This window comes from Nelusetta ayraudi, unplaced genomic scaffold, assembly GCF_046127955.1.
Source record: "Nelusetta ayraudi isolate G7.1 ecotype Tasmania unplaced genomic scaffold, CSIRO-AGI_Nayr_v1 ptg000045l, whole genome shotgun sequence".
In the NCBI taxonomy this organism is placed as follows: Eukaryota; Metazoa; Chordata; class Actinopteri; order Tetraodontiformes; family Monacanthidae; genus Nelusetta; species Nelusetta ayraudi.
In genome coordinates, this window is record NW_027466095.1 from 4,397,501 (window position 1) to 4,422,248 (window position 24,748).

General features: G+C 40.7%; 1 protein-coding gene across 4 annotated transcripts in view; it reads right to left on the reverse strand.

Moving 5' to 3' along the window:
• The window catches only part of cfap46 (cilia and flagella associated protein 46), a 72,977-nt gene that overhangs the window by 42,086 nt on the left and 6,143 nt on the right, over window positions 1–24,748 (reverse strand). For all 4 annotated transcript variants that reach the window (XR_012928047.1, XM_076035630.1, XM_076035631.1 and 1 more), the window contains exons 10-27: window positions 23,653–23,843; window positions 22,687–22,912; window positions 22,108–22,225; window positions 19,391–19,514; window positions 18,814–18,938; window positions 18,409–18,527; window positions 15,091–15,197; window positions 14,407–14,619; window positions 13,508–13,706; window positions 11,520–11,669; window positions 6,688–6,798; window positions 4,954–5,135; window positions 4,613–4,744; window positions 4,372–4,516; window positions 2,394–2,469; window positions 1,968–2,103; window positions 1,677–1,860; window positions 951–1,101 (exon numbers count right to left, since the gene is read on the reverse strand). Coding sequence is in view for 3 of the 4 variants with exons in the window: in XM_076035630.1 (XP_075891745.1) it covers window positions 951–1,101; window positions 1,677–1,860; window positions 1,968–2,103; window positions 2,394–2,469; window positions 4,372–4,516; window positions 4,613–4,744; window positions 4,954–5,135; window positions 6,688–6,798; window positions 11,520–11,669; window positions 13,508–13,706; window positions 14,407–14,619; window positions 15,091–15,197; window positions 18,409–18,527; window positions 18,814–18,938; window positions 19,391–19,514; window positions 22,108–22,225; window positions 22,687–22,912; window positions 23,653–23,843 (2,689 nt within the window). In the remaining variant the exon portion in view is untranslated. The remainder of the gene's footprint in view (window positions 1–950; window positions 1,102–1,676; window positions 1,861–1,967; window positions 2,104–2,393; window positions 2,470–4,371; window positions 4,517–4,612; window positions 4,745–4,953; window positions 5,136–6,687; window positions 6,799–11,519; window positions 11,670–13,507; window positions 13,707–14,406; window positions 14,620–15,090; window positions 15,198–18,408; window positions 18,528–18,813; window positions 18,939–19,390; window positions 19,515–22,107; window positions 22,226–22,686; window positions 22,913–23,652; window positions 23,844–24,748) is intronic.

Below are 24,748 nucleotides of genomic sequence, written 5' to 3' on the forward strand. Positions count from 1 at the left end.
GCCAGGATGCACTGTTTTAAAACAGAGATCAAACAGAAAATCCTACGAGGAATATTAAATAATAATAATAAATAATAATAAATAATAAAATTATTTTGTGTGATTTGCACCACTAGTCTCAGTAGGTAAGTTTCTATAATGCGCTTCTGACAGACTGTAAGTTACATGCTTTTAAAACAGCAACTAAAAAGGCTGCGGAAAAAAATAAGTAAGAATCCATTTTCAAACATCCATCAGCTGGCAAACTGCAAAAATCAGTCTGGCTAGCTGGCAAATAATTAATTTGCGGAAATGCAAAAAATGTGCCACATTATTATGTATTTATTATATGCATTATTATTGACATCTGACAAGTTAACAGACAAGCTTACATGGCTTTCATCTCGCATGAAATGCAGTGCGCCTGATCACAAAGTCACAGGCAGCAGATGCCGCCGTCAATGTTGACATCTGCTCATCAGTGACCTGATTATTCCCACATTTATTTGCCTACCAAGGCCTCGCCTTCAGGGCTTGGTGATCAGTAAGATGCAGCGAACACCAAATTTCCCCAAGGACATTGTGACACGCTGGCTGCATGGGTTGAACGTTTTAACCGTCAATCATTTAGATTATTGGCTGAGAACAAGACCTTAACCTGCTAAACAGTTGCCCCCTCTGAGAAAAAGAAGCAAATGTGTGCATCACTAAACGACAGACTGACTTCGATAACATGGGCTTAAAAATGCCTACATTTTAAAACAGTTATTAGTCAATCCTTGTATAAAATTAAGACAAAAAATGGGCAGGTCTGTCTTGCTACTAAGAAAAAGAAACAAACTTTCATAAATGTTTGGCCGGGGTCCTTCAGCTTTTTGTGTTCAAATGTATCCCAAAGTGTAATGCTCCACATTTTGCTTAACTGGAATTCCTGGTGCCTTGTGTGACTATAACACCGAGACAGGTTTTACCTGCTTCATCGACCTGTTCATGTTCCTGCAGCAGGACGTCGACTGCCCACTGGACCAGCTGCCGGCCTTCAGCTTTAGAGTAGTTGTGATTGTAGAGCACCTCTCCGAATTCCAGCATAAATCTGACCTTCATCCACCAGGAGTCTGCACCCTGCGCACAAATAACCATCAATTATTAATACAGAATAGAATAATTATTCTTTAAAAAAAAAAAAAAGAAAGAAAGAAAGAAAAGAAAATCACATGCATCTGTTCAGAGAATCTACATTTGTTTACTTGTTTTTCGTGCATTGGAGTGCACGCTCAAACACACAGTCCTAGAAATTAGTGTGACATTTGTGCCCTTCATGACGTGGCAAAGGGTGCAATTTCTCACTGATACATCTAACATGTAACAACATACAAATAATACTTGTGTACAAGTTGAAACCAAGTGTTGGTTGTCTGCACAACGTTGGAAAATGATGGTTCAAAATATATCAGTTATATAAACAAAGTCTGAAAATGACATGGTATGACAAGTGAAAGCCTCAAAGTGTGTCTTTGAGACAGTTTTAGAGTAAATGTAATGACACGCTAGTTCCACATGATGGCGGTAGAGGCTTGTTGGATGAAATAACTCTTAAAAGCGGCGTCTCGTCTCAAAAAGAGAACACGTCTGATCGCCGCTACCTCCTCTGTCACATACCGAGTGGTGCATTATTAATCACAGGAAAGAGGCGATACCTCAAGGAGAGTGACGGCTTTTTGGTAGCAAATGAGCCTATGGTCCGCGTCAGCAACGCACAGTGCCATCCGTTGCCACATGCGTGAACAGCACTGCTCTCCTTCTTTCTGCAGCTTTTGCATGTTGAGGGCAACATTTTCCCCGAGCTGCGCCTTTAGCAGTATCCGCTGTTTCACCAAGGATCTGGAACACAAGGCAGGACATACCAAACTTACCCGAACAAGCTTTTCCTAAAACATTATACTCAAAATAACACATACATATACATACGTATTTGCATATTTACTCACGGGTGATATGTTGTTCCGGACAAGTCTTTAGTGGCCTGATCCAGGAGCTTCAGTGCGCCCCTCCGGTCTGCTTTATCAGTGTGGATTTGCAGCAGCAAGCTGTAAATAGCTGCTTTTAGGAAAAGGACCTCTTCATCTTTCGAAGACCCAGGGACATTAAAAAAAAAAATAAAAAAAATGTCAAAAGATTTGATCTTTAATCCAGTCCAGACAATGTAATCATAATCTTGTTCAGAATAATGTCTGACAACCATATGCCCAGTTACAACACTGAATGCAAACAGGTAGTACTAAATAAAAATTACACATAGAGAGCTCGACTGAACTCCACATACCTGACTGCCTTCCTTGTCTTAAGGTGTATGGATTTTATTCATTTGTATTTTTTTTTTTCAACAATTTTCTTTAGTATCTTTTCAAACTCACTTGTTTCTTCGTGTGCCACTGCTGCCCCCGGCGGCGTAGCTGCTGAGGTCAGAGAATCCTGCACTTTGCTCTGTTGCTAAAACAACAGCCAGAGGAGGATTAATGTGGGCATCTCTGAAGCTTAACGCTTGTGCGTAAAGGCTGACGGGCCACTGTAAACTGGTAGCGGCGGATGACTGATCCGTGAGTAAAGCTCGCTGATGTATTGTTCTCGATTAAGTGCCCGGCGTGTAACCTCTATCTCCTTATCTGGAAATTCAGAGTGTCACAGCAGCTCTGGTTTCAGTCTGTGTGTGTGTGTGTGTGTGTGTGTGTGTGTGTGTGTGTGTGTGTGTGTGTGTGTGTGTGTGTGTGTGTGTGTGTGTGAAAGAGTCAATTCAATTCTGTGGCATCCCGTCGGAGGAAAACACTGTACGAGCTAGATCATCCATTTCTCTGGCTCATTACTGTGAGTTGAGGAGCTGTTAAAAAGAAATGGTCAGGCTGTGAAGAACACTACAGACAGGCATCATTCAAAATCCTTGCTTAAGCTGCCATTAATTATGGATTTGGAGTTCTTATACGGCTGAATGACTGTTTATCCCCGCAGCTGGATTGCTGAAACAGATGGGTTTCATTTTTTTCCCCACTTCTCTCTTCTCCTCACATTCTAGTGCAACCACAGGTTCTCCCACACAAGTGGCACCCTGGGGAAAACACTACATACATTTTTCAATCAATTTAGAGTAAAAAAGATGTGAAGATGGGAAAATTGTGCCACTGATTCTAGTCTGCTTTGTAACATAAAATAAAGGTTGTAAAATGAAAAAGTAGAGCGAAAAAAGAGGCCTCTTTGGAGAGAGATGGATTAGTAAAACACATGTCCCCTTTTTAGCTGCTTTGCAAAAAATGTATTGTATGTTTTAGAATCTTTGGCAAGTGTCTTATCTGTATATTTAGTTTATTTCTGGGTCATTTAAAGTCGATGGATGAACTTAAAATGAAGACAGACTAGTTGGTTACGTGTCTGGAGTATCTAAAATCTACAACACTTAACAGAATAATCACTTTAGAGTTAACATCTTTGAATGTATGTTCAAATTTAGTAGGGTTAGTGTTTTTGCAGTACAAATTCTTGTGTTCATCTGTTCTGTCCATTTTAGTTACAGGCAACTCTGACAGGCCTTCTAGCTGTAACCGGTTACAGTAACAGTTACAGTGCGGTTAAAGGTAATTTACAGGCATTTGAAATCCCCCTTGTGTGAAAATGGTCACAGATTTCTGGGGGTGAGAGGAAAATTTCAAGTCAGAAGGGTACAGTGGGAAGTGACGCTATCGATGTGCCACATTGCATTCCAAATTCAGACTGTTTTGTCGTATGACTTGTGTTATATGTTTGTTACCAGAGAATAGACACATTCGAAATGTACAGGTGATCTGCAACAATAACAGTAGATCCAGGTCAATGGGAGTCAATCTGCTGAACGACGTGGATGAAAACAAAACGTTTTAAAAGTTTTAAAGGTGCAGTGTGTACAATTTAGCTTGATTTATGATTTTTATTTTGGTAAAAGCTTAACATACTGCCCATAAATATATTTATAAGAGTGTACGCTCACAGTACAATAAAAGCAATTTGGTTTTCCTATCCTTAGAATGGTTCACATGTATATAAAAATATACACAGAGCAAGGCTTTTGCTCCTAGTTAATTGACATCTTGTGCCGCAATTTTTTAAGGAAGCTTGTTATTTAAGGAAGCCCGCATGACAGTGCCCTAAATACAAAACGCTCTGTAAAGCAGGCTTCATTAATACTGGGCTTCCTTAATAATTTCGAAATACTCGACCTTTAAATACTTTACCGCAAAAAAATGAATGCCAGGTGAAAATGCTGCATCCCATGCTAGAATGATGTGATAATTGCAGCAACATTGTTTTTTTTCTGTGGCAATTTACGGGCAGTTGTAGAGAAAACATTGCTTTTGAGCTGCTACACACCAGAACACTTAGCATCAGCAGCTTCTCCAAGGACTCGTGGAGGCGCCCTCTTTCCTCAGGAGACCGGGTGAGGGGCAGGCAAGCGTTCCAGTATCGCTTGACAGCGGCGAGACACAGCTCTGGGTTCTCCACTTTCTCAGCAAAGCTACAGACAACGAGAAGACGGGAAAGTGAGGCTAAGTGAGAGTATCACTTTGAATGCTGTTTAACCAAAATCCTTCCTCGATTAAAGCTCAGGCACCTGATGCTGGCCTGAAACATCTTTATGGCTTCTCTGTAGACGTGCAGTTCTCCACTGGACTTGTGGACTAAAGCCAAACCCCTCAAACTGCAGGCGGTGCACAGCATCTCATTTACCGCAGTCGGGCCATAGCTAAGCACGAGAGAAAAATATCAAATCTGTCAATCATAATTAGGAAAAGAAAAATCAAAACACAACCCTTAACAAGGGCGGCTCCAAGTCAATTACAAGGTCCCGATCATCTGGAAAAGCAGAAAAGGACCAATGCCCCTAGAGCACCTTGTGACAACTGTGGGGACAAAAAAAGAAAAGAACATTAATATTGAATCAACTACACTCACAAAACACAGGGTTTCGTTTTAAAGTCCTTCGCCGCCGCTTCCTCCAGACTCAGAGCTTTCTCTGTGCAAACCAGCACCAGGCTGCCTTCCTTGGAAAGCGAGCAGGAGTCAGCCAGCTGGCACCACACCTGCATCTCAACCACGGGGTCGCACCAGCTGCATGCAGCCGCCATGCTCACCAGCTTCGGGTTGCAGGACAGACAGAGAAGTAAACAGTTATTGGGGACATATGCACAGGGGTGGAGGGAGATGGCAAGAAAAAGTGAAGGAATGCAAATAAGAAAAAGAACGGGGGAAGGGAGGGAGGAAAACAGAGATAAAGGAAGAAGAAATTATTAAATAGCAGGATGTTAAGAATGGAAGGTACTCAGCATAGCGGAAGCATGCAGAATAGTTTAGCTGTCAAAAGTTTTCAAGAGCAAAGGGAAAATGTCCTGAGATGACTTTTCAATGCCAGCATGCAAATGAAGTTGAATATCTCATACATTTTGGATGTTCCGTCAACAACTTAGACATTTTTTTTTTTTTTTTTTTTTTTACGGTGCCATAAAAATAAGTAAATAAGCACTTAAAGGGACAGTGCTGTCTTGAGATCCGGGGAGACTCGAGTTGTGAATGATTCAGGTCTCCCTCAATCAAGAACTCATCAAACACACAATCCTACAACTCCAACGCTCTTGTTGACAAGTTGTGACCTGCACATTTACCACGCCATGGACTAATAATGTACAATCAGGACACAGAGTTGCTTTTAAGGCATAGCTGGTACTAGATTCCATTCCAGACATACCTGGGCAGCAAATCTTGGCAGAGGGATTTCAAAACAGCATGTCTAGGGCAGCTACCACACAATGTTTGCTGAGGAGAGGCCAGGACTTTGCGGTGGATAGCCATGATGATTTATTTTTTTAACCAAGACCCAGAACCTTAAACTTATATTATGTAGTTATTCATATATTTATGTATATATACATATGTATATATATATATATATATACATATGTATATATATATATATATATATATATATATATGTATATGTATATATATATATATATATGTATGTATATATATGTATGTATATATATATATGTATATATATATATATATATATATATATATATATATATATATATATATATATATATATATATATATGTATATATATATATATATATATATATATATATATGTATGTATATATATATATATATATATATATATATATATATATATATATATATATATATATATATATATATATATGTACAGGTTTTGAGTATTTGCTTCTTGTATTGTAATGAAAAATAATCAGACACTATTATTTCCTAGCATGGTGCATGTGCAGGTTATGAGAGTGTGTATTTGTTGAGTTGCAAGGGATGGAGACCTGTACTGCTCACCCCTTTTCGGCTCACTTAGGAGCAGCTGGAAGCCCATCCACCCCACCCCAAACTCCCAACGCACACACACACACACACACACACACACACACACATCCCATTAAATTAATAAAAGCTGATAAGCGGACATGGAGGAAATAAAGCAGGTAACTCATAGTGGGAGAATAAATGGCCATAAGAAGAGAGAGGGAGAGAGAAAAATGCATTAACTGTAAAGACCAATACTGTACATCCAAGATATCAACATATGTTAGGCAGAGAAACCAGCTCTAGAGGCCCGTGTGTCAGACTGGCATCTGTTTTGGGCGTCTGGGATGAGAGCGGTACATACTGTAGCCAGACTGGGAACGGAGAACTCCATATGCTTGGGCTCCTTATTGCACTGCAGCATCTCCACTCCAACCAGCACGCACGTCGTGGCCGCCACGTCTTCATCTGTGCACTGCATTAGCGGAACACAAAACACATAAAAGAGCATTTCGCTGCAAGTCTTGCCCAAGCTTTCCGCGGCGTCTCTTAAGGTTAATTATGGAGAAGCCGCATGCTACATCTATTACTATTTCCTTATGAATAAAACAGCGACCCGCAGTGCGATCGTCGCATGCTCTGTGTCCCAATTACAGCGCAGATGACCTCGTTGTTCACGTACGACTCCACGGTTTATTGTGTGGAAAACAACTTGATGAATGATTCATTGAGATTAGAGATAAACCACTTTTTTTTTGCCCACCAGCACGCTGCTCCTGGTTATTTGCATGGCAACGCACAGACCTCATTTAGCTGAGACTTAAAGCGCATGGAGCTGAAGGGAACGGATGCAGGGCAGGGGATTCCTGAGCTGACAAAGACCCAAAGGATTACTGCTCCCTCCGAATGACAAATTATTTAAGTGCTTTGCCCACATTTGCATACGGAGAGCCACGATCAGGGAATGTGACACCCGTGCATGAGGACGGGGCTCAGAATGCTGCGTGGCGGGTGGAAGTATCACCTACTGCTCATAGAACATTAATTAAGCCAACATTATTACATGGACATTATGGATTAACTATGTGGGGCATGTAATACAGGTTACATAATAAATCTGGCACACAATAGCATCGTTATGACAGTAAGCCATGCAAGTGACAACTAAGCTTTCATAATGATACAGAACAGCATCGCTGAATGTAAATCATAGCTCACAAAGGGCCGAAAGTTTTGCCATGCAATAGGCTTTCTTTGTTGATGTTGTTCTTGGTTGATTCTGATCAAAGGGAAATTCAAATAAACATTTTTTGGAAGAAAAATGTGAAAATCTAAAAATGTCCTCATTTAGAAGGGGGAGATACCGATTAAATTGGCGTGTTTGTGTGTTCAAATTTGCAGCCAAGCCATAGGAAATACATGTCTTGAGTAAACTCCTCCCCTTTTATCTCCTACTCTTCTCCTGAAGCTCCAATGCATTATCTTCTCACTATCTTTCACATGGAACAAAAAAAAATGACATAACATTGATCTCAGCCAATCTTTGCTTTGCAGCTAAAGCAAGGACTTTGGCACACACCCTTACATGAACAGGCTGACAAGCAAACAAAAGGTTTTATGATTTAGCGGTGTTCGTTCATATTTTTCTCAAGTTTGCAAATGATTTACAATGACTAAGTTGTCCCAGGTGTGGCGAACAGCAAGTTTTGTTGATTTGATTGTCAGCATTCAGTTAAACAAAGATGTCAAAAGTGTGTAACACCAAACACGTTTTGTTGGAGTTCCTGTAATTATTTCCAACACGTTTGGCCAAAAGGCCAAAAACTGGTGAAAAATTGGCCAAATACTGGTGTGTTGGCCAAAGGCAAAAAGACCAACACAAGAATTTAGCAACAGAAAAGAAAAGAAAAAAATCCATAATTAAACCAGTTAACTATTGTAAAAGTTCAAAAGCCATGTGGCAGTGATCAAAATATGCACTCTGTGCACCCAAAACCTTTGGTGTTTCTTTCTTGTTGTTCTGAAGAATTCTGTTGCTTGATTATACTGCAAAGCAGAAATGACAACACGCCACAATTTCAATTTCAAGCCTGGACTCTTGCAGGTCGCTGCTGGAAAACTTCCATCTCGATAGCTTTCACAGAGCCACAGAACTGAGAGACCAATCAGCAGACTGGGGGGGTTTTAACTGTGGCAAAATAGCTTCTGAAAACTTGTGAACATTACAATGACAGCAGTGGCATCACGAATGGGAGTCATTTACGGCTGAGAGACAAAAAAAAAGGATGGTAAAAAGGCTTTTGTCTACTTCTGACTGGTTTTTGGCAAGAGTTAGTGTCATCACAGCTTGACACAGGGTGGTAACAGCAATCAGAAGGAAGTGTCCCGCTTTTTCCAGCTCAATCAGCTGTGAGGAAATCTATTTGCCCATTGAATACAACAGACAAAAGGTTTACTCAAATTCAAATTACTGTAAAGTGGCCTAACTTTAGCTAGCACATTCTATTTATCATTACCTTGACCAATATGCAAAGTGAACTTGTATAACATTTGTTTGTGCATGTAAAATTAGTTGCAGATATCTTTTTGCAGATGGTGAGTGTGTCTTTTATTTGTAAGTAAACTAATTGTTACAAAAGACCGTTGCCAGTCTTTTGACCTGAAACTCCTTTTGGTGTAAGGTCATTCTGTGTAAAATCTGGAAATTTGGAGAAACGGAGGATGCAATTTCAGCGTATGTTTGAGTAAAGAACTGAAATGATGAAACAAAGTGGCAAAATTCTACCTTGTATTTCACCAGGACTTATTATTTTCAGAGAATCACTCAACTAAAATGATGGTCTAAGCAACTTCAGCTGAGATGAGGTCAAAGTTACTCTGGTAGTTTCTCAGTATACATTAGTGGATGTTGTGGCAAACTGGAAGAGAGTGATGATATACAAAGTCAAGGTCCTCAGTCACTTGACTGCCGTACATTTTTTTTTCTCTGTTAGTCAGTTGTCAGATTGTAGAAAGAACAGCATTTGTCTCACTTAGTCAGTTAACCTTGTTAACCCGCTTCTCTATTTTTTTTTACCCCGGGTATCGAGGGAGTTCAGGAAAGGTATTGATCATTCAACTGACAGCAGTTTGCACACGTGTGAGCCTACTGTATGGCTCTAAAACGTAAGGATCTCACTGGAGTCTGCGAGGATAAATCAATGCGCTGTCCGTGGTGCTGAAGCAGCAGACGGATTACTTTTCTTTCCTAATGATCCCTTGGATTTTTGGTATGATCCTAAGGTATCAACCTAAATGACACGGTTTCACACAATCAATAAAATACCATTTTAATAGCTGTCTGTATTTAATTTATCGAACTAATATTTTTTTTATGTATATATAGTACCAGTCCAATTATTTCAAAGGTGAGATACATTTCAAAGGAATGATCAAATAACTGACAGCTGACAGCCGGTTTTCAAAGGACTGTGCATGTGAAAGAGCATGTGACTGAACATTCAGGCCGATTTACAAAAGTGGCAAGAATTGTGACACGATGTTATATGAATGAAAGACTTTGAATGAATAAAAGACTGACTGTAGAAGCCAAAATGTTGTTGTTTTTATCTGAGCCAGTGAGACAGTTGTTTTTACACTCTTTATGCTGTGGGTGTCGCTGTGTTCCGGTATTGTTTGTGGTTTAGGGTTATAAAGGTAGCCATGTCACTGTTGTCGCCAGGTGTTTTGACCCGGAAGAGCAAATGGTTTTTGACCGCTCTGACGCGAAACGTTTGTTTTGACTGCTTGGGATTTAAATGGAACTGGAATAAAAGTGGAAACCCCTTCTTTCATCGCAAGAGAGGTGTAAGGATCGTTTTTCCTGAGCAATACATAGCAACACTAGCGGGCGCGTAAGCCAGGTAATTTAGGGTCAAGCATAGAAGAAGCAAAGCACGAGGCTTCGCTCCTACACTGACTATAAAATGCCAATGATTCAAGAGTTTTGCAAACTAAATATGAGCAAAATTACCTTGCCTGCAATAATAGCTTAGAACGCCAAATTAATCATGCTGCATTTAAAATCCAGTAAATGAGAAATAGAGGGACCAGATCTTGTGCCCCAGGAAGTCTTAGCTTCTTTCCTCAACTTTGTGAGATCGAGTTTCACACGGAAGGGGGAGGAGAGGGAGTGCCATCCTCAAGCAACAGGAACACTTTTCAGTCTACCACAAGAATCATGAGCACATGGAAATCTGGATGAGTCAGACTACAACTTGGGAGGTGGAGTGAGGCTGAGGCTCCTGCAGCCAAGGACCAGCCTGTCAGCAAGGGTGTAAGAGCTAAGATTGGACGGAGCTGGTGGTGATGCTGAATGATGTTGGAAATTTCAAGGATTTCAGTTTCTTCTTGAGGAAGTTGCAGAATCATCTGACTTTGGAAGGGTAAATATGTTGATGTCATCATGCTATTAGTAAATCTGTTTAAGTCAGATTTTTTTTTAATTTTGCATACTTTTTATTTTCGTACTGTTTATCATATTGAGTTCCGGTAAAGAATGTCCAGATAGCAGTGACACCAGTGCAACTTCATCTTAACTTGCATTTTATAAATGCACTATAAAAGTCACTGAACGTAACAGCGATTGACAAGATGTTCATATTCGTACCTGTCGACTATGGCCAGTGGCCAATGGACAAATTTTTCGCATTAAAAGGTGCTGATGGTGGCCTTGCATTAAAATGCAATACTTTCATTAATGACGACCAAGCACCACATTTTCACTCTTGACGCGTTGGTAAATAACATGTCGTAGATTCTTTTGGTTTGATGATGTTGCCCACATCTTGCAAGTTGATACTGGACACATTTTTTCCATTGTCTCCTACCTACGGGGCAGAACGACATTTCGCAATTCGCAGCATCACAGTGTGGCATTGGTTCTTGCACACTGTCTCACATCTCACAGTTTTTCTCCATCTGGCTGCATAGACATCAGATCTGACCGCAGCATTTGAATACCAGGAAACTGGTGCCCAACTACAGATACAGTGGAGAAATAAATTCCAATTTCTAAATCTAATGAAAACAAAATCTTCTCCATCTATGAAATGGATTTTTAAAACATTTTTACAAATATGGAATCAGAAACGTGATTGAAATGCCATGAATGTTATTATTATTATTTTTTTTTTAAGGTAACACAGAAAATGTTACCTCGTCACTGATAACTGCGCTCAGATCAACCTGCTCCTCCAAGAGCCTCTTGGTCTGCACCCATGTGGCCACCACCTGCTTTCTCCCTGCGATGGGGACGCTGCGCCCCGGTAGGCTGCAGCTGGAGAGATGCAATGCGTATTCAAGGAGCTGCAAGAAGATGAGAGACAACTCTGGTGTATTACCTGAGGCTCAACTTGTAGAATTAAGTCATTTGATTAACATGGTCAGAATTTCACACAATTCTAAATCACGTCATGATACAATTCATTTGAATCAAAAGTGTTTATCAAATATAGGGCCTTATCATTAGGGATGGTTATATTCAGGTTTTTCTTTTTCTTTTTTTTTTTTAAATCTCTATCTTTCCGATGGCAAGGCTCTCTGTCAATCTGTAAATTTAAAGATTCCAAATTAAGCCAAGGTCTTTCCTAATAATATGAATCTGACCCTGATGTACTGCAGGCTATTTAGTGAAAAAAGGAAAACAGTGAGAACGATCTTCTTTTTAATACACTGACACATTGGAATTGAGTTAATAATTTACTGACAAAGTGCCTTTCATCTGGAGTCAGAACTCATATTCATGGAACAGAAAGGAAGAACGGAAACAGGATTTAACTGAGGACAGTAAAAATGGGGGGAAAAAAGAACAGAGAAATCATACTTCAATGGCACAAAGGTAGCCGGCAGGGGAGGACAGATGTGTGTGCATGTGTGTGGTTTAAAGAGTGGCAGGCGTCACAGGAGTAATGAAATGATGAAATGTTTCCTGAGGGGGTTTCAACCTTTCATGTGATACTCTTAACATCTATCATAAAGAGACAACTGTGCCTCACTTGACCTTCGTAATTCTCCACAACAGATTACTGTCCAGTATACAGGTGTGTTGAGACACTTTGAATTTATTCCCAAGTCCTAAAACTTTTGAACTACGTCGCCGTTTCGCTGCAGTACATTTTGTGGTACGTAGATCACAGCTGTGACGGGAAACATCACAGTCTGTGGAAAGAAGTGTGCTTCACTTTTAGAGAAAGTGAGAGGAAAGCCAGATGGAAATGTAACTTTCTGACTATTCAGGCTAATATGAAGGTCTAATTTGACAATCACCATGATTCTTATCAGATACGAGTTAGAGATGAAGTGCATTAGATGACTCAAAGCATAATAGCCCTTCTCCAGTTAAATTATTTAACCCGTTTTCAATAAGCATTGCTTTCAACTTTTTAAAATGGAATTTACAATTTGGAAGTGAAAGTGAGCGCAAAGCCTCCTTTGAGGCGCGAAGCTGCGCTGGAAAAAATTGTGAATGCCACTTTAAGTATTTAAAAAGGATGATTCACACTATGTTTCAACAGGGACCTGGACATAAAATAAAAGGTTTTCATTAAACTACTTGCTAAATACATTAATTCATTCATCTTCTATACCCGCTTATTCCTATTGAGGGTCACAGGGGTCTGCTGGAGCCTCTCCCAGCTGTCTTAGGGCGAAGGCAGGGTGACACCCTGGACAAGTCGCCAGTTCATCGCAGGGCCACATAGAAACAAACAACCATTCACACTCACATGCACACCTACGGACAATTTAGAATGTTCAATTGACCTCACATGCATGTTTTTGGAGTGTGGGAGGAAGCCGGAGCCGGACTTGCTAAATAAATTATCACAATTTTGTTTAGAACCTATTTCTCGTTCATCAAAAGATGAGCTGTAGATATTCTGGTCGGAGTGGTTTAGGTATCGTTAAGTCAGACAGAACAGGATGCCATAATATGGTGATGTGTAGTGTGTAAGTTGCAGAAACACATTGGCCAAGTAGATACACAGTAAGCCCAGTTTGCCAAAGTACTCACATTTGCCAATTGCTAAACATAAAGAGGTTTATCAAAAAGAAAGATGTATGTTTTAGTAAAATACTAAATTAATAGTGATATATAGTAATAGTAATATGGGGTTAGAACTCATCAAAACACACACTGAACATACCTCTTGGGCCTTCTGGACATTCTGCATGGCGTTCAATTGTATATCCGCTTGGACATTGTTAGATTTCTGTGTCCCCCTGTCACCTCTGCTTTTGCCCTTGTCTGCCGGCTGAGCTGAAGTTTCTTGGTCTTGGCCAATGAGACGCTGGATCAGCCCTCGAGCCACAGTGTCACAGAGCAACACTAACGGTGTGGGATGGCTGGAGAAAGAAAAGAAAAATGTATAAAGTGACACTGTGGGGAGAAGAAGCAGCAGTGATGTTTCAGCTTGCGGGCCTGAATTCTTATGCATTTATACATAAGAGCCAGCTTGGCCAAGGCGGTACAAGAGAATGTCAAAGAATCCCTAAATTCACTTAATTATTGCAACACTCAGGGGCGGTTTGGTCTATTTTCATAAGTGTTCCCTGCCTCTTTCTTTCAGACAGAAATAGGAGCAGAGTGCAAACTGTGAGCATCAGCTTTGGTGCCATGAAGAATAGAAAACTATTCTCAAAAAGTCAACTTTGACCCGGCTTAAAATAATTTTCTTAGGGAGTGCATGCATATGGTTGTTTTCAGTAAAAACAAAACAAAACAAAACAAAAACCCAAAGCATTTACATGACACTTAAAACGAAAGTGGCTATAAGCGCTTTTTCACTGCTATAGAGCACTGCGCGTAAAACCAGTGTAGAAAATGCTCTACCCAACACAACACCACTGGAGCTTCACATTCTATTTATTTATTTATTTATTTTTACGTTTATGACAATGATGAAAATCATGCATTGCGCCTTTAAGGCTACCAAAAATGTATGGGCAATTACTCGAGCAGTGATTACTCCTGTCAAAAAAAATAATGCAATGTGGTAAAAATCAGTTAGTTACTCATGGCCATGAAGAATGAGTGTTTATTTACCCAGTGTACTCTGTTTTCTGGAGCACCTCTACCAGGCCCTGGAAGGCAGGAAGCAGCCACTGATACTTCGCGACTGCCAGCAATTTGCTGCTGTAGTTCCACAGGTAGACGGCTGCGTTCTCCTGCAACCAGAGCTCTCCGACCTCTGCCCCCAGCTCCGCTGCGCGTAAGAAACTGGAGGTGGCGTAGGCGGACAGACCCTGGATCCAGTCCCTGGGTGAGAGAGGTGGAAATATAACGGGGAGCATTGGAGCATTGGAGAAAAGTGTGTGTTTGAATGAAGCCCGGAGTCAGAGCTCTAACGTCTCCTTTTGCAATGAGATAAAGGCACAAGAGAACAATGTTCAAAAGTTGCTTTGTTGAAATTTTTGAACGGAATATAGTTGGTGGGATGACTAGCTGGTTTTGGGTGTGAATAGCACAAGGATGAGTGGAGATTGGTTTAGCAAAATGAAATCAGTTCAGTGAAAAGTAAAATGGAGCATTCAGCAATGTTTGCCTTATCACTCGGTACACAGTGAGAAGCACTCAGCCCTAATTACTGTATGATGCCTCTGAGGCATTTTCAGTCTGGCTGAACTTGATTTGTTGTACCAGCAGAACGTGTGTGTCTTTTCTAAAATCTGGAAATGTCACAAATAGCAGATTGGATTTGTGTCCACCATTTTTAAAATACAATTTCACCTGTAAATGACCCAGTTTGGATCCGCTTCAGACACCATGGTTATCTTATCAAGAACAGGGGGGCTGTTGTATGGCACCCCCTCAGTGAGCAGCTTTTGAATGGTGGCCTGTGAAGACAAGAAAATACGCTTTGACATCTCTGGTGGACAATATCGAAGTGGACCTGCTTTCACGAAGAGAAGACTTCCCACCACGAGCTGATGGCTGGTTTGATCAAAGACAAGTGGAATGACTCCTGAGCTGTCACCTCAGGTAGACAACTTCGGTAAAACAAGAGGGCCCTGCCTTCTTCTGACAGAGACAAAGGCACATTTTAAATCTGAAAACTGTGACTAAGCCTCTATAAAACAATCACCCTCGGATAGTGGAATAAAGCAAGAATACTCCATGGGCCAAGCAGTGAGCTTACTCCATGGGCCAGTTTTGGTTGAGTCATGAAGCTCTGTTCAGAAGAAGAACAAGAAGAAGAAGGAACTTGTCTTGTATTTCTTTAAAGTTGCTGTCCAACCAACATCTGTCTGGACTTAATGAAGACCTAGAAGTGTGATTTCACTATAAGACAAGCTCATATGACAAGCGAAAACATACTCTGACTCCGACCAATCAACCACTACCTCAAGGGCTTGTTTAAAACCCCACGATGCCCGTTTACTACAGCGAGCTGTCGTCCACCTTTCAAAAAGAACTAATCACATTGTCACGCTTGAAAACACATGAACACCTCTGCACAGCAACATATCTAAGAAACACTGATACACAGAAGCTGTTGGACAATAAAATAAACCTAACTCAATTTCAATGATTCAATGATTTATGATGTGCGCTGCACTTTAGCAAAGGGATACAATGAAAGAAGGAGCGTTACAAATGCCTTTTTAAGCTGCCTTACTACATTTCAACAGGGACCCCACAAGGACTACCGGATACAGGAGACTTGAAAATGAAAATCTATTGGACATTTTTGCATATTGTTCTATCACTGCACAGTTAATACAACTCTGTAAGAGCAGCAATCATGTGGGATAAGTTATCTCAAGTTGTTTATGATTATTTTTCCCATTTACACATCATTTGGAGGTCAGCAACAATAACCTGTAAAAATGCAAAAAACTGTGTACACAAATGGAAATTGAAACAACTTTCAACTCTTACTAATTCCCAATTACTCAGACAATCACTCCATTATTTTGAATTTTCAAAATTTGGTTCAAGTAACCTAAACCTTTTTTCCCCTTTTTTCTTTTATTTTGAAAAGGGCTTTGGTCTCTTTGAGCCTTTTAACAGTGTTTCCAAAATCACAGCCGTTGCAAGACTTGTTTTGACGGACTTTGATTTAGCAGATAGAGACATGTTTATATATGAGAGATAAGCAACAGACAGGGATTAGACATCAAGACCTTAACAATGTATCTCAGATTTACAAAGACGCACGTCATTGCTTCCTACTTCCACAACCTGAACTCTGTATTTGAACTCTGATTTACTTAACAGCATCGTTACACTAATCTTTTACTTGACTGTGTGACACAGATAATTTGGCTATACAACATCTACCCCTCAGCAAGGTGTTCGAGCCATTTAAATTGGCTTGCAAAAGTATTCATACCCCCATTTAACCATTTTGTTCCGTTACGACCACAACCATGAATATATTTTATTGAAGCATTATTGGATATTAACTTTCACATACAATTCCAATAAAATCTATTTATGTTTGTGGTCGTAAAGTGACAATATGTGGTAAAGTTCAAGGGGTAGGAATACATTTTTAACTGTACATCTACAAGCAGCTGCAAACCAAAGGGTCCAGCTTATCAGCGCAATCAATGCACTCCTTTAAGCAAAAGCAGGCCGATGCAGGTCGATTCAAGTTCAGACCAATTCCAACTACTTTGAAGTCCGAGATAAGTGTACGTGCGCGTGACTCAACAGTGTTAGAAATTGACCCAGCGCACCAGGCATCAGCAATACAGTAAGGGTCTTGATGTGCACGGAAACGTGTAGAATTCCAATACTTTATAGCCAACGTAGGTTATCGCCCGGGATGGAAAACTGCTGATCATGTGCTATCCATGTGGAGAATCGTTGTGAAGGGGAATCAAATATTAATTGCAAACATCTGGAGGAGTGTCCCATGAGGTGCTCAGGCCGAATATTCACCAGCCTCTGTGGTCGGTCTTCAGCCTAGGGCACTCTGGTGTACAGAATCCAATGACTTTTTACCTGCTCTAAGTCTTATTAATAAAACTCTTCTATCCATCTACCTATATTTGCTTTCCCCTGCACTCAGGGTCATGGGGGCTTGCAGGAACCTATGCGAGCTATCGTAGGACGAAGGTGGGGTTACATCCTGGACAAGTCACAAGTTCATCACAGGGCCACATTGGCAAACAACCACTCACACTCTCTCACACACACACACAACTTCGGACAACTTAAGAGTTTCCAGTTTTGCCTAACATGCATGCTTTTGGATTGCGGGAGGGAGCCTGAGCACCCCTTAGAGAGCCCATGCAGACATGGAGAACATTCAAACTCTACACAGAAAGGTCCCGGACCGGTGATCGAAACCGCAATCTTCTCGCTGTCAGGCGACAGTGCTAAACACTGCACCACCATGTCGATGTTATAGTCAATAGTGGAAAAAAAGAATGTTCAAATAATAATGTATAAGAAAACGCCAGAAGCAATTAGTTGATTGACAATTACAGGTCCAGTGCATAGAATTTGGCCTGATTTATGTTTTTTTTATATTTGTAAAAGTTTAATATACTGCCAATAAATACATTAATAAAAGTGTATACTCGCGGTACAATAAAAGTAACTTGGTTTTCCTACGCATAGAACGGTTCCAATTTGTAAGATATTTATATTGTCATATATTCATTTTGAATAAACATAGGTCTTTCTCCCAGTTAGCTGCCATCTTGCACCACCATATTTCTAAGGAAGCCTGTGTGGACAACTTAGCCAGCCTGACAGCGTGTTCGTATTTAGGGTGAACACTTGCGTCCTTAGATAAACAAATGAAGAGGAAGGTGGATGAGGTATCCAGAGTTGTGTGCACTGTAGTTCACTGGTAAACTTGGGAGAGGGAGGATGAGTGAAAGAGCCCTGAAATCTAAAATGTAACCACTTGAGCTTTCTGTTTCTTGTGAAAATCTCCAAATATTACACACACCACCTTTAAAACAAATATACTTGACTTAAAATCCTTTCCCTGGGTGACAGAGGGAGGTCTTTCTTGTCCGTTCATGTGCATCCATTCACAGATTCAGTAGGGTTACTATTTAAAGGTAATGTCAGTGATCGTCACACCTCGGCATTGATGAAGTGGATTTCAGCTAAAAGCTGCAGTGAGTCCCTCGCTTCAGTTCGGCGTCCTCGGCAGCCTTTAGGACATTCCGCACAGCTCCCACTCTCCAAGCACTTACATTCTGGTTGGAAAAGGCAAACATCTTTGTTAACGTCTCAATGACAGCAAGACACACTTATTAATAATATAATATTAACCACTGGGACCATATCATTACTTCCTGTCAGGCTTTTACTTAGCAATGCGGACACTTACTTTCAACGGAACACTTTCTCATTATTATCCCAACACTCTGACAGGATGACAGGATGACTGACAGGAAGCGTTTTAATCAGGGTTCATTTTAATCATCTTTTTCTGCAGGTCTTTTTTTTTTTTTTTTTTTTTTTACTAAATTCATATCTTACTGTTAGTCTTGGAACTCTTCGGTCTCTTGTCATCAAAAGGCAAACAGAATCGACAGGCAGCTCTGCACACATCCCAGACCTCCTGCTTCCTTGCTGTCTTGGCCAACGTTACCCACAATCGTAACCTGGTTCAGGCACAACAAACTTAATGTGATGCACTGAGGTGCAAACAATAAACATTTTTTTCTGGATAGTTTTCAATTCCCAATGACTGCCTTCCTCACCATTAAACCTGATGGATATGATGTGTAAACCTTTTAACTGTAATGACACCACTAACATGGTGGAACAGGGCTCATGAAATAAAGATGCAGTGATGACTTTAACAGCAGATCGGGGCAATATTCGAACCAAGTCACCTCGATCTCGTAATTCACTTAATAAGCCAGAGAGAGTTTGATATGTCATCAATATTTCAGCTTGGTTTCCAAAAGTACGACAGCCGGAAATAAAATAAATGAAAAGAAAAAAACAACAACAACATTTTTATAGAGGCAGGAATAAATAAACATTTTTTGTTTGTATTCATTTGTGAAGTGTAAAGTGTCAGAGGGAAAGGCAGCAACAGCTCGCATACCTCTCCATGTTGTCTTTATCGTCCGTGTGTCTGGCCAGGACCCCGTCCACTACACATGTAGAGTGATGCTGAGCCTTGGAAGAGAGCTGCACCATTGGTCCATTTGCCAAAAACCCTTCAGGGACTAGAATATTTTCGTACTGAGTAAGTGTCGACTGCTAAACAAACAAGTCAAATTGTATTAATTCTGCTGCGAGGGCTTTGGCATGTCCTTTAAATAATGAATCAATCCAACTTCCCAGCTCATATGCATAACGAAAAGGCCAGTCTTTTTGCTAGATGGCTTCCTTAAGCCAAAACACTGGCTGCAATTCAAAGAATGTTAGATAAACAGCAAGAAAAGCAGCCGTTTTGAAGAGTTTGTCTAATGATCCGAGACAAACTTCTGACAGTATGAAGACAAAACGCCCAAGTCTTAACCAAGGTCTTCCTTTGGGTTTATAGACAAAAGGAGGCATCCCTGCAGACCATAGCTTTTAACCCCTACCTGCAGTGGAAGCCCTTTGGAAAGCTGTCAGTGTAGAGTTTTTCCTGGGGTCATTAGTAATGCTGAAGGTTCATTTGATGCAGCCTGGACTGAGTCTGAGATCAAAGACTCTGCTTGAGTTTATGCCCTTCCAATGCACAGTCAATAGAGCTTCACAGTAGGCCCCCCCTTTGGATTTTTGAATGTATGACGTACACGTCCATGGTACACGTTTAATGCCGCTGATTAAACCCCCCCGTGATGTGTAAAAGAAGAGACTAAATTACATCAAAAACAGCAGGTGCTCATTTTGATCTACGGCTCAGTTCTGATGCCCAGTTTTGCTATATTGAGACAGCTGGTTGTTACACAACCCTTTGCCGAGCAAGCTCGCGGCCCTCCAGCTGTCTTTTGCAAGTGGATGAGAGCTCAGTCGGATCGCTGGGATCTGTCTAAGACAGCTGAGATGTCTTGAAATGAGAGGTTTCGGCACACGGACAAGCAGAACCGCTGACAATCTGCATGAACTCGGGTTCTCCTGATCTGTCAGTGCACGCGCACACTGTAGTGTCACGTGGCTCGAAGAAGGAAAAGAGGGAAAAAAAAATAATAAAAATAAGGATGGCACTCATTAAAGAAACAACACAGAAGGCTAGAGGCACAAGATGCAAATTATAAATGTCTGATCAAGACGATAACAAGAGTCCAAGAATGCTTATCGCCAGTTACGTCCGATGCTATACAGTAGTCAGGTTCTCTTTACCTTTTCTTATTCTTGACATGAATACTTAATTTCAAAGTTCAAGTGCACACCCTTGATAAAAAAAGTCTCCCAAACTATCAGCTTCCTGAAGATTAATGGAATGTGAGGCTCCGAGTGCAAAACATTACTATCTTGCAAATCACAACGTGCAAAGAAAATGTAATTATGCAGTAGCTGGGCCCAGATCACATCTTAAGTTATTACTTATCTAGTTTTGAAATTGAGCCACAGACAAGGATCAGGGGAATCTTAGGGGATGGTTTTCTCTATGACCTCAAATATGCACACACCATTGCATAAGATAATGCTGAATAAGATATTACGCTTTTTTTTTATCGGCCATTCCAGATCTACCTGATCATTTTTCATCCCTGACTCCGTAGAAGCAGCCTTACGTGATTAATTATCAAAAAATAAATAAATTATAGATTGTGTGAAAACAACTCACACAGCCTCGCACAAAAACGCCTAGTTTTAACTTGAAACTTTCTGTGGCTTCTACTTGTTTAGAAGGAGATAAAAACAAGGTGGTTGCGGTTTGGCCACAACAAACACCGGTCTGAGGGTTGCTGTCACTAACCTGGGGCCGGTGTCAGTGAGGTCATCAGGGGTTTATTTCCAGAAGCACAAGTTTTAGCAAATACTTTCCAAAAAAAGCACAATTAGTAATGAATGGATTGTCTCACGCAACACGGTGGCGCAGTGGTTAGCACTGCCACCTCACAGTAAGAAAGTCGTGGGTTCGATTCTGGGGCCCGGGCCTGGGACCTTTCTGTGTGGAGTTTGCATGTTCTCCCTGTGTCTGCGTGGGTTCTCTCCGGGTTCTCCGGCTTCCTCCCGCACTCCAAAAACATGCATGTGAGGTCAATTGAACATTCTAAATTGTCCGTAGGTGTGCATGTGAGTGTGAATGGTTGTCTGTCTCTATGTGGCTCTGCGATGAACTGGCAACTTGTCCAGGGTGTCACCCTGCCTTCGCCCTAAGACAGCTGGGATAGGCTCCAGTAGACCCCCGTGACCCTGAATTGGAATAAGCGGGTATAGAAGATGGATGGATGGATGGATTATCTCATTTCTGAGGAGTTTGCTGAAAAAAACAGACAGATATCCTTCTCTTCCAATCTGCTGATAGGAACTTAGGTATATAAAGAAGCACTCGGGTCACACTTGTCCAAATCAACTGTGCGCCACCACCGTCGCCATGACTACAGTCCTGCCACTCTCAGCCCTGTTCTTTAATCACAATGCTTGCACACCACACCCACTCTCTCTTATGACTATTTCATATCCTAAATTTAAAGTCTGCTTGATATTAAATGAAGGCAGACCCATGCTCCCTGAGCACTGACATTGCGAAGACTGGATCTTCGAACCACTGACACGATCACATAATCTGACAAGATAATTTGCTTTTGTCCCCCAATGGTTTGAGATCGGCCTAATTATACCGCCGTCTGAGCAGATAGAAGAGTAGGTAGATTCTTGTACTTTTTGAGACATCGTCCGCATCCAGCACTGTCTGGAAACCATCTGGGGCCAGGAGGAGGCCCACATCAACCAGAGTGGGACGTGCGTCTGTCTTCTCCTGAGGCTTTACCTCCCTTGTCTGAGGAAGAGACCGAGAGGGGTCAGATAACAGATTGTCAACACGTCTCAATGCAACTCATCGCGGTCTAGTGCGTAGCTATGCTGTCCTGTTTAACTTTAAGCACATTTAAAAGTGTAACCTTTGTCATTGCGGAAACATTTACTTGCTTATTAGGTCTGCACTGTATGTTGGGTAGAGAAGAATGCACATAACTGTACTTCATGCATGCCTACAACTCAAAGTGTTGTTCTATCTACTTCTTTTCCTTTGGTATGTTCCTTTCATCTAAGTCTGCAACCTCTTCTCTCACACCAACAAACCTGTCCTCTTTCTCTAAATCAATCAATCTCCTCTTTCCTCTGGTCCTCCTGTCTGGCTTTTCCAACCTTCAGCATCCATCTACTCATCATGCATCATGAAAACATTTTTGTGTCTTCGTGTACGTGTGTTTCAGTGTCTGCTACAGATGAGTTTAAAACCTGCAGCAGGAGCATGGCGGCTTTATCCTCGGCCCGAGTGAGCGTCCAGTTGAGGTTCCGTTTGAGCTGCACAAGGCTGAGAGCTGACAACAGACGCTCTCGGAGTGACCCGTCATCTAGCTGCAAAGCTTTCTGGAGGTGAGTCAAAGAGGTGTGGAGGACTCCATCCTCCTCTTCAATCAGCGCCAGCTCTGAGTGGATCTGACAGCGCATCTCCAGGAACATGCTTTGTTAAAATAACACACAAAAGAGCACTCAGACTATGTAGTTCAGCGGGACAGAGGAAGCAGATAGCAGCCAAATAAGCCATCATTGTAAATGTCCCTGAGGGTTTATGAGGCTGGTGAGATCACCACTAAACTTAGCAGAATTGAACACTTTCATGAATTAATCGTTTAAGTGCACAAAGATTTTAAATGTTATTTTCTCATATGGGTTTTCATGACTGAGATTGCACATAGTCCAACACAGTGGACAATGGAGCACAGCATCATACGCTAACACTCAGTAGCCAGCCATTTTAGTCGCTTCAATGAAACAGGGTTTTTTTTTTACCGGTAGTTTTTGTTTTTTTGTTTTTTTTGGTTTACATCAAGCAATAAGTAATTAGTGATATATTAATATCATATAAACTGGCAATAGTATGATATAAAATAGTTTAGTACAACAACATTATGCCTAACGAGAAAAAGACACTTTCTGATACCTTACTGAGCTTGTCATTATTAAGTCATAAGTTAAAGGGTTAAACTAATTATAATAAAACATAGCTCTACTCTGGCATAAATACTACATGGCCGTCATAAAACATCATCCTAGCCATGCTGGAGTCCAACGTTAAATTAGAGTAAAACTGTTTGTCTGTGCTCAGCAAAGTGCAAAAACCATCATTTAAACAAAGCAAGAAACTCCCAAGTCTTAATCCCCAGAAGCAAGTATGACGACGAATCAGAGGAGCATGCAAACCTTTGTATGTCTTCGAGTACTTGGGCGACACGACAAAGAGGTGTCCTGATGCGCTTTCTAAGGTTGTGCTGCAAAAGGGGAAGGCAGAGGTTCCACTGGGTAGCACACACCGCCTGCATGACCGGACGGTCCCCCTCCCTCACCGCATCCTGCAGCCACTGATCCAGTTTGCCGATCTCCTTCAGCCTCGCCTGCAGGATACAAACCCGCCGATTAAGATCTCTGCTGTAGCGCTGACAGCCAATATTTATCATTTAGCAAGCACGCTCGGCTGGAATTATATTGAATATTTGATGCAATGCTGGTAGCGCGGTGATTATGTGCGTGAATTAAAATTCTCCGCAGAGACTGATTAAAAGTTTCAAGAGCTCCTTTAAGGAGGAGATGCATCTGAAGTTAACTTGGATTTCACTTGTCAAAACAGATACTAAGAGTACAAAAAAGGATAAAAAAAAAAAAAAAAAAAAAGTACAGAGTCGTTTAACCGAAATCCCCACCTGTATGGAAGCAGAAAGTTACCATAATCCAAATTAAAATGCAATAGCAGAAATGCTTTTTCATTTTAAGAACGAAGCTGCATTATTTGACTCATAATTAAAATGGCTAATAAGTCATTCAATCTGCATTTTCATTTTCTTATTCAAGACTGCTCATTCTTGTACTTAATTCAAATGAAAAGGGAAAACACATTTGAGATTTAATTTTCAAAACATGCACCAGCAAAGAGTTACCAAAATTCAATATGAAATGTAAAATTCGTAAATGAAAAAGCAATAGCAGAATGCTTTTTCATTTTAAGAACGAAGCTGCATTTTTTGACTCATAATTAAAATCATTAATAAATATTGCTACATGCATTTTCATTTTCTTATTCGTGTCGCACCTTTTATGACACAATCAAAAAGAAAACTGAGGGCATTGCTTTTTCATTTTCGTGGTCCTGCCCTGCACAAGAGTTACCACAACTTTTTTCATTTTCGAATTTTACATTTCATATTGAATTTTGGTAACTCTTTGCTGGTGCATGTTTTGAAAATTAAATCTCAAATGTGTTTTCCTTTTTCATTTGAATTAAGTACAAGAATGAGCAGTCTTG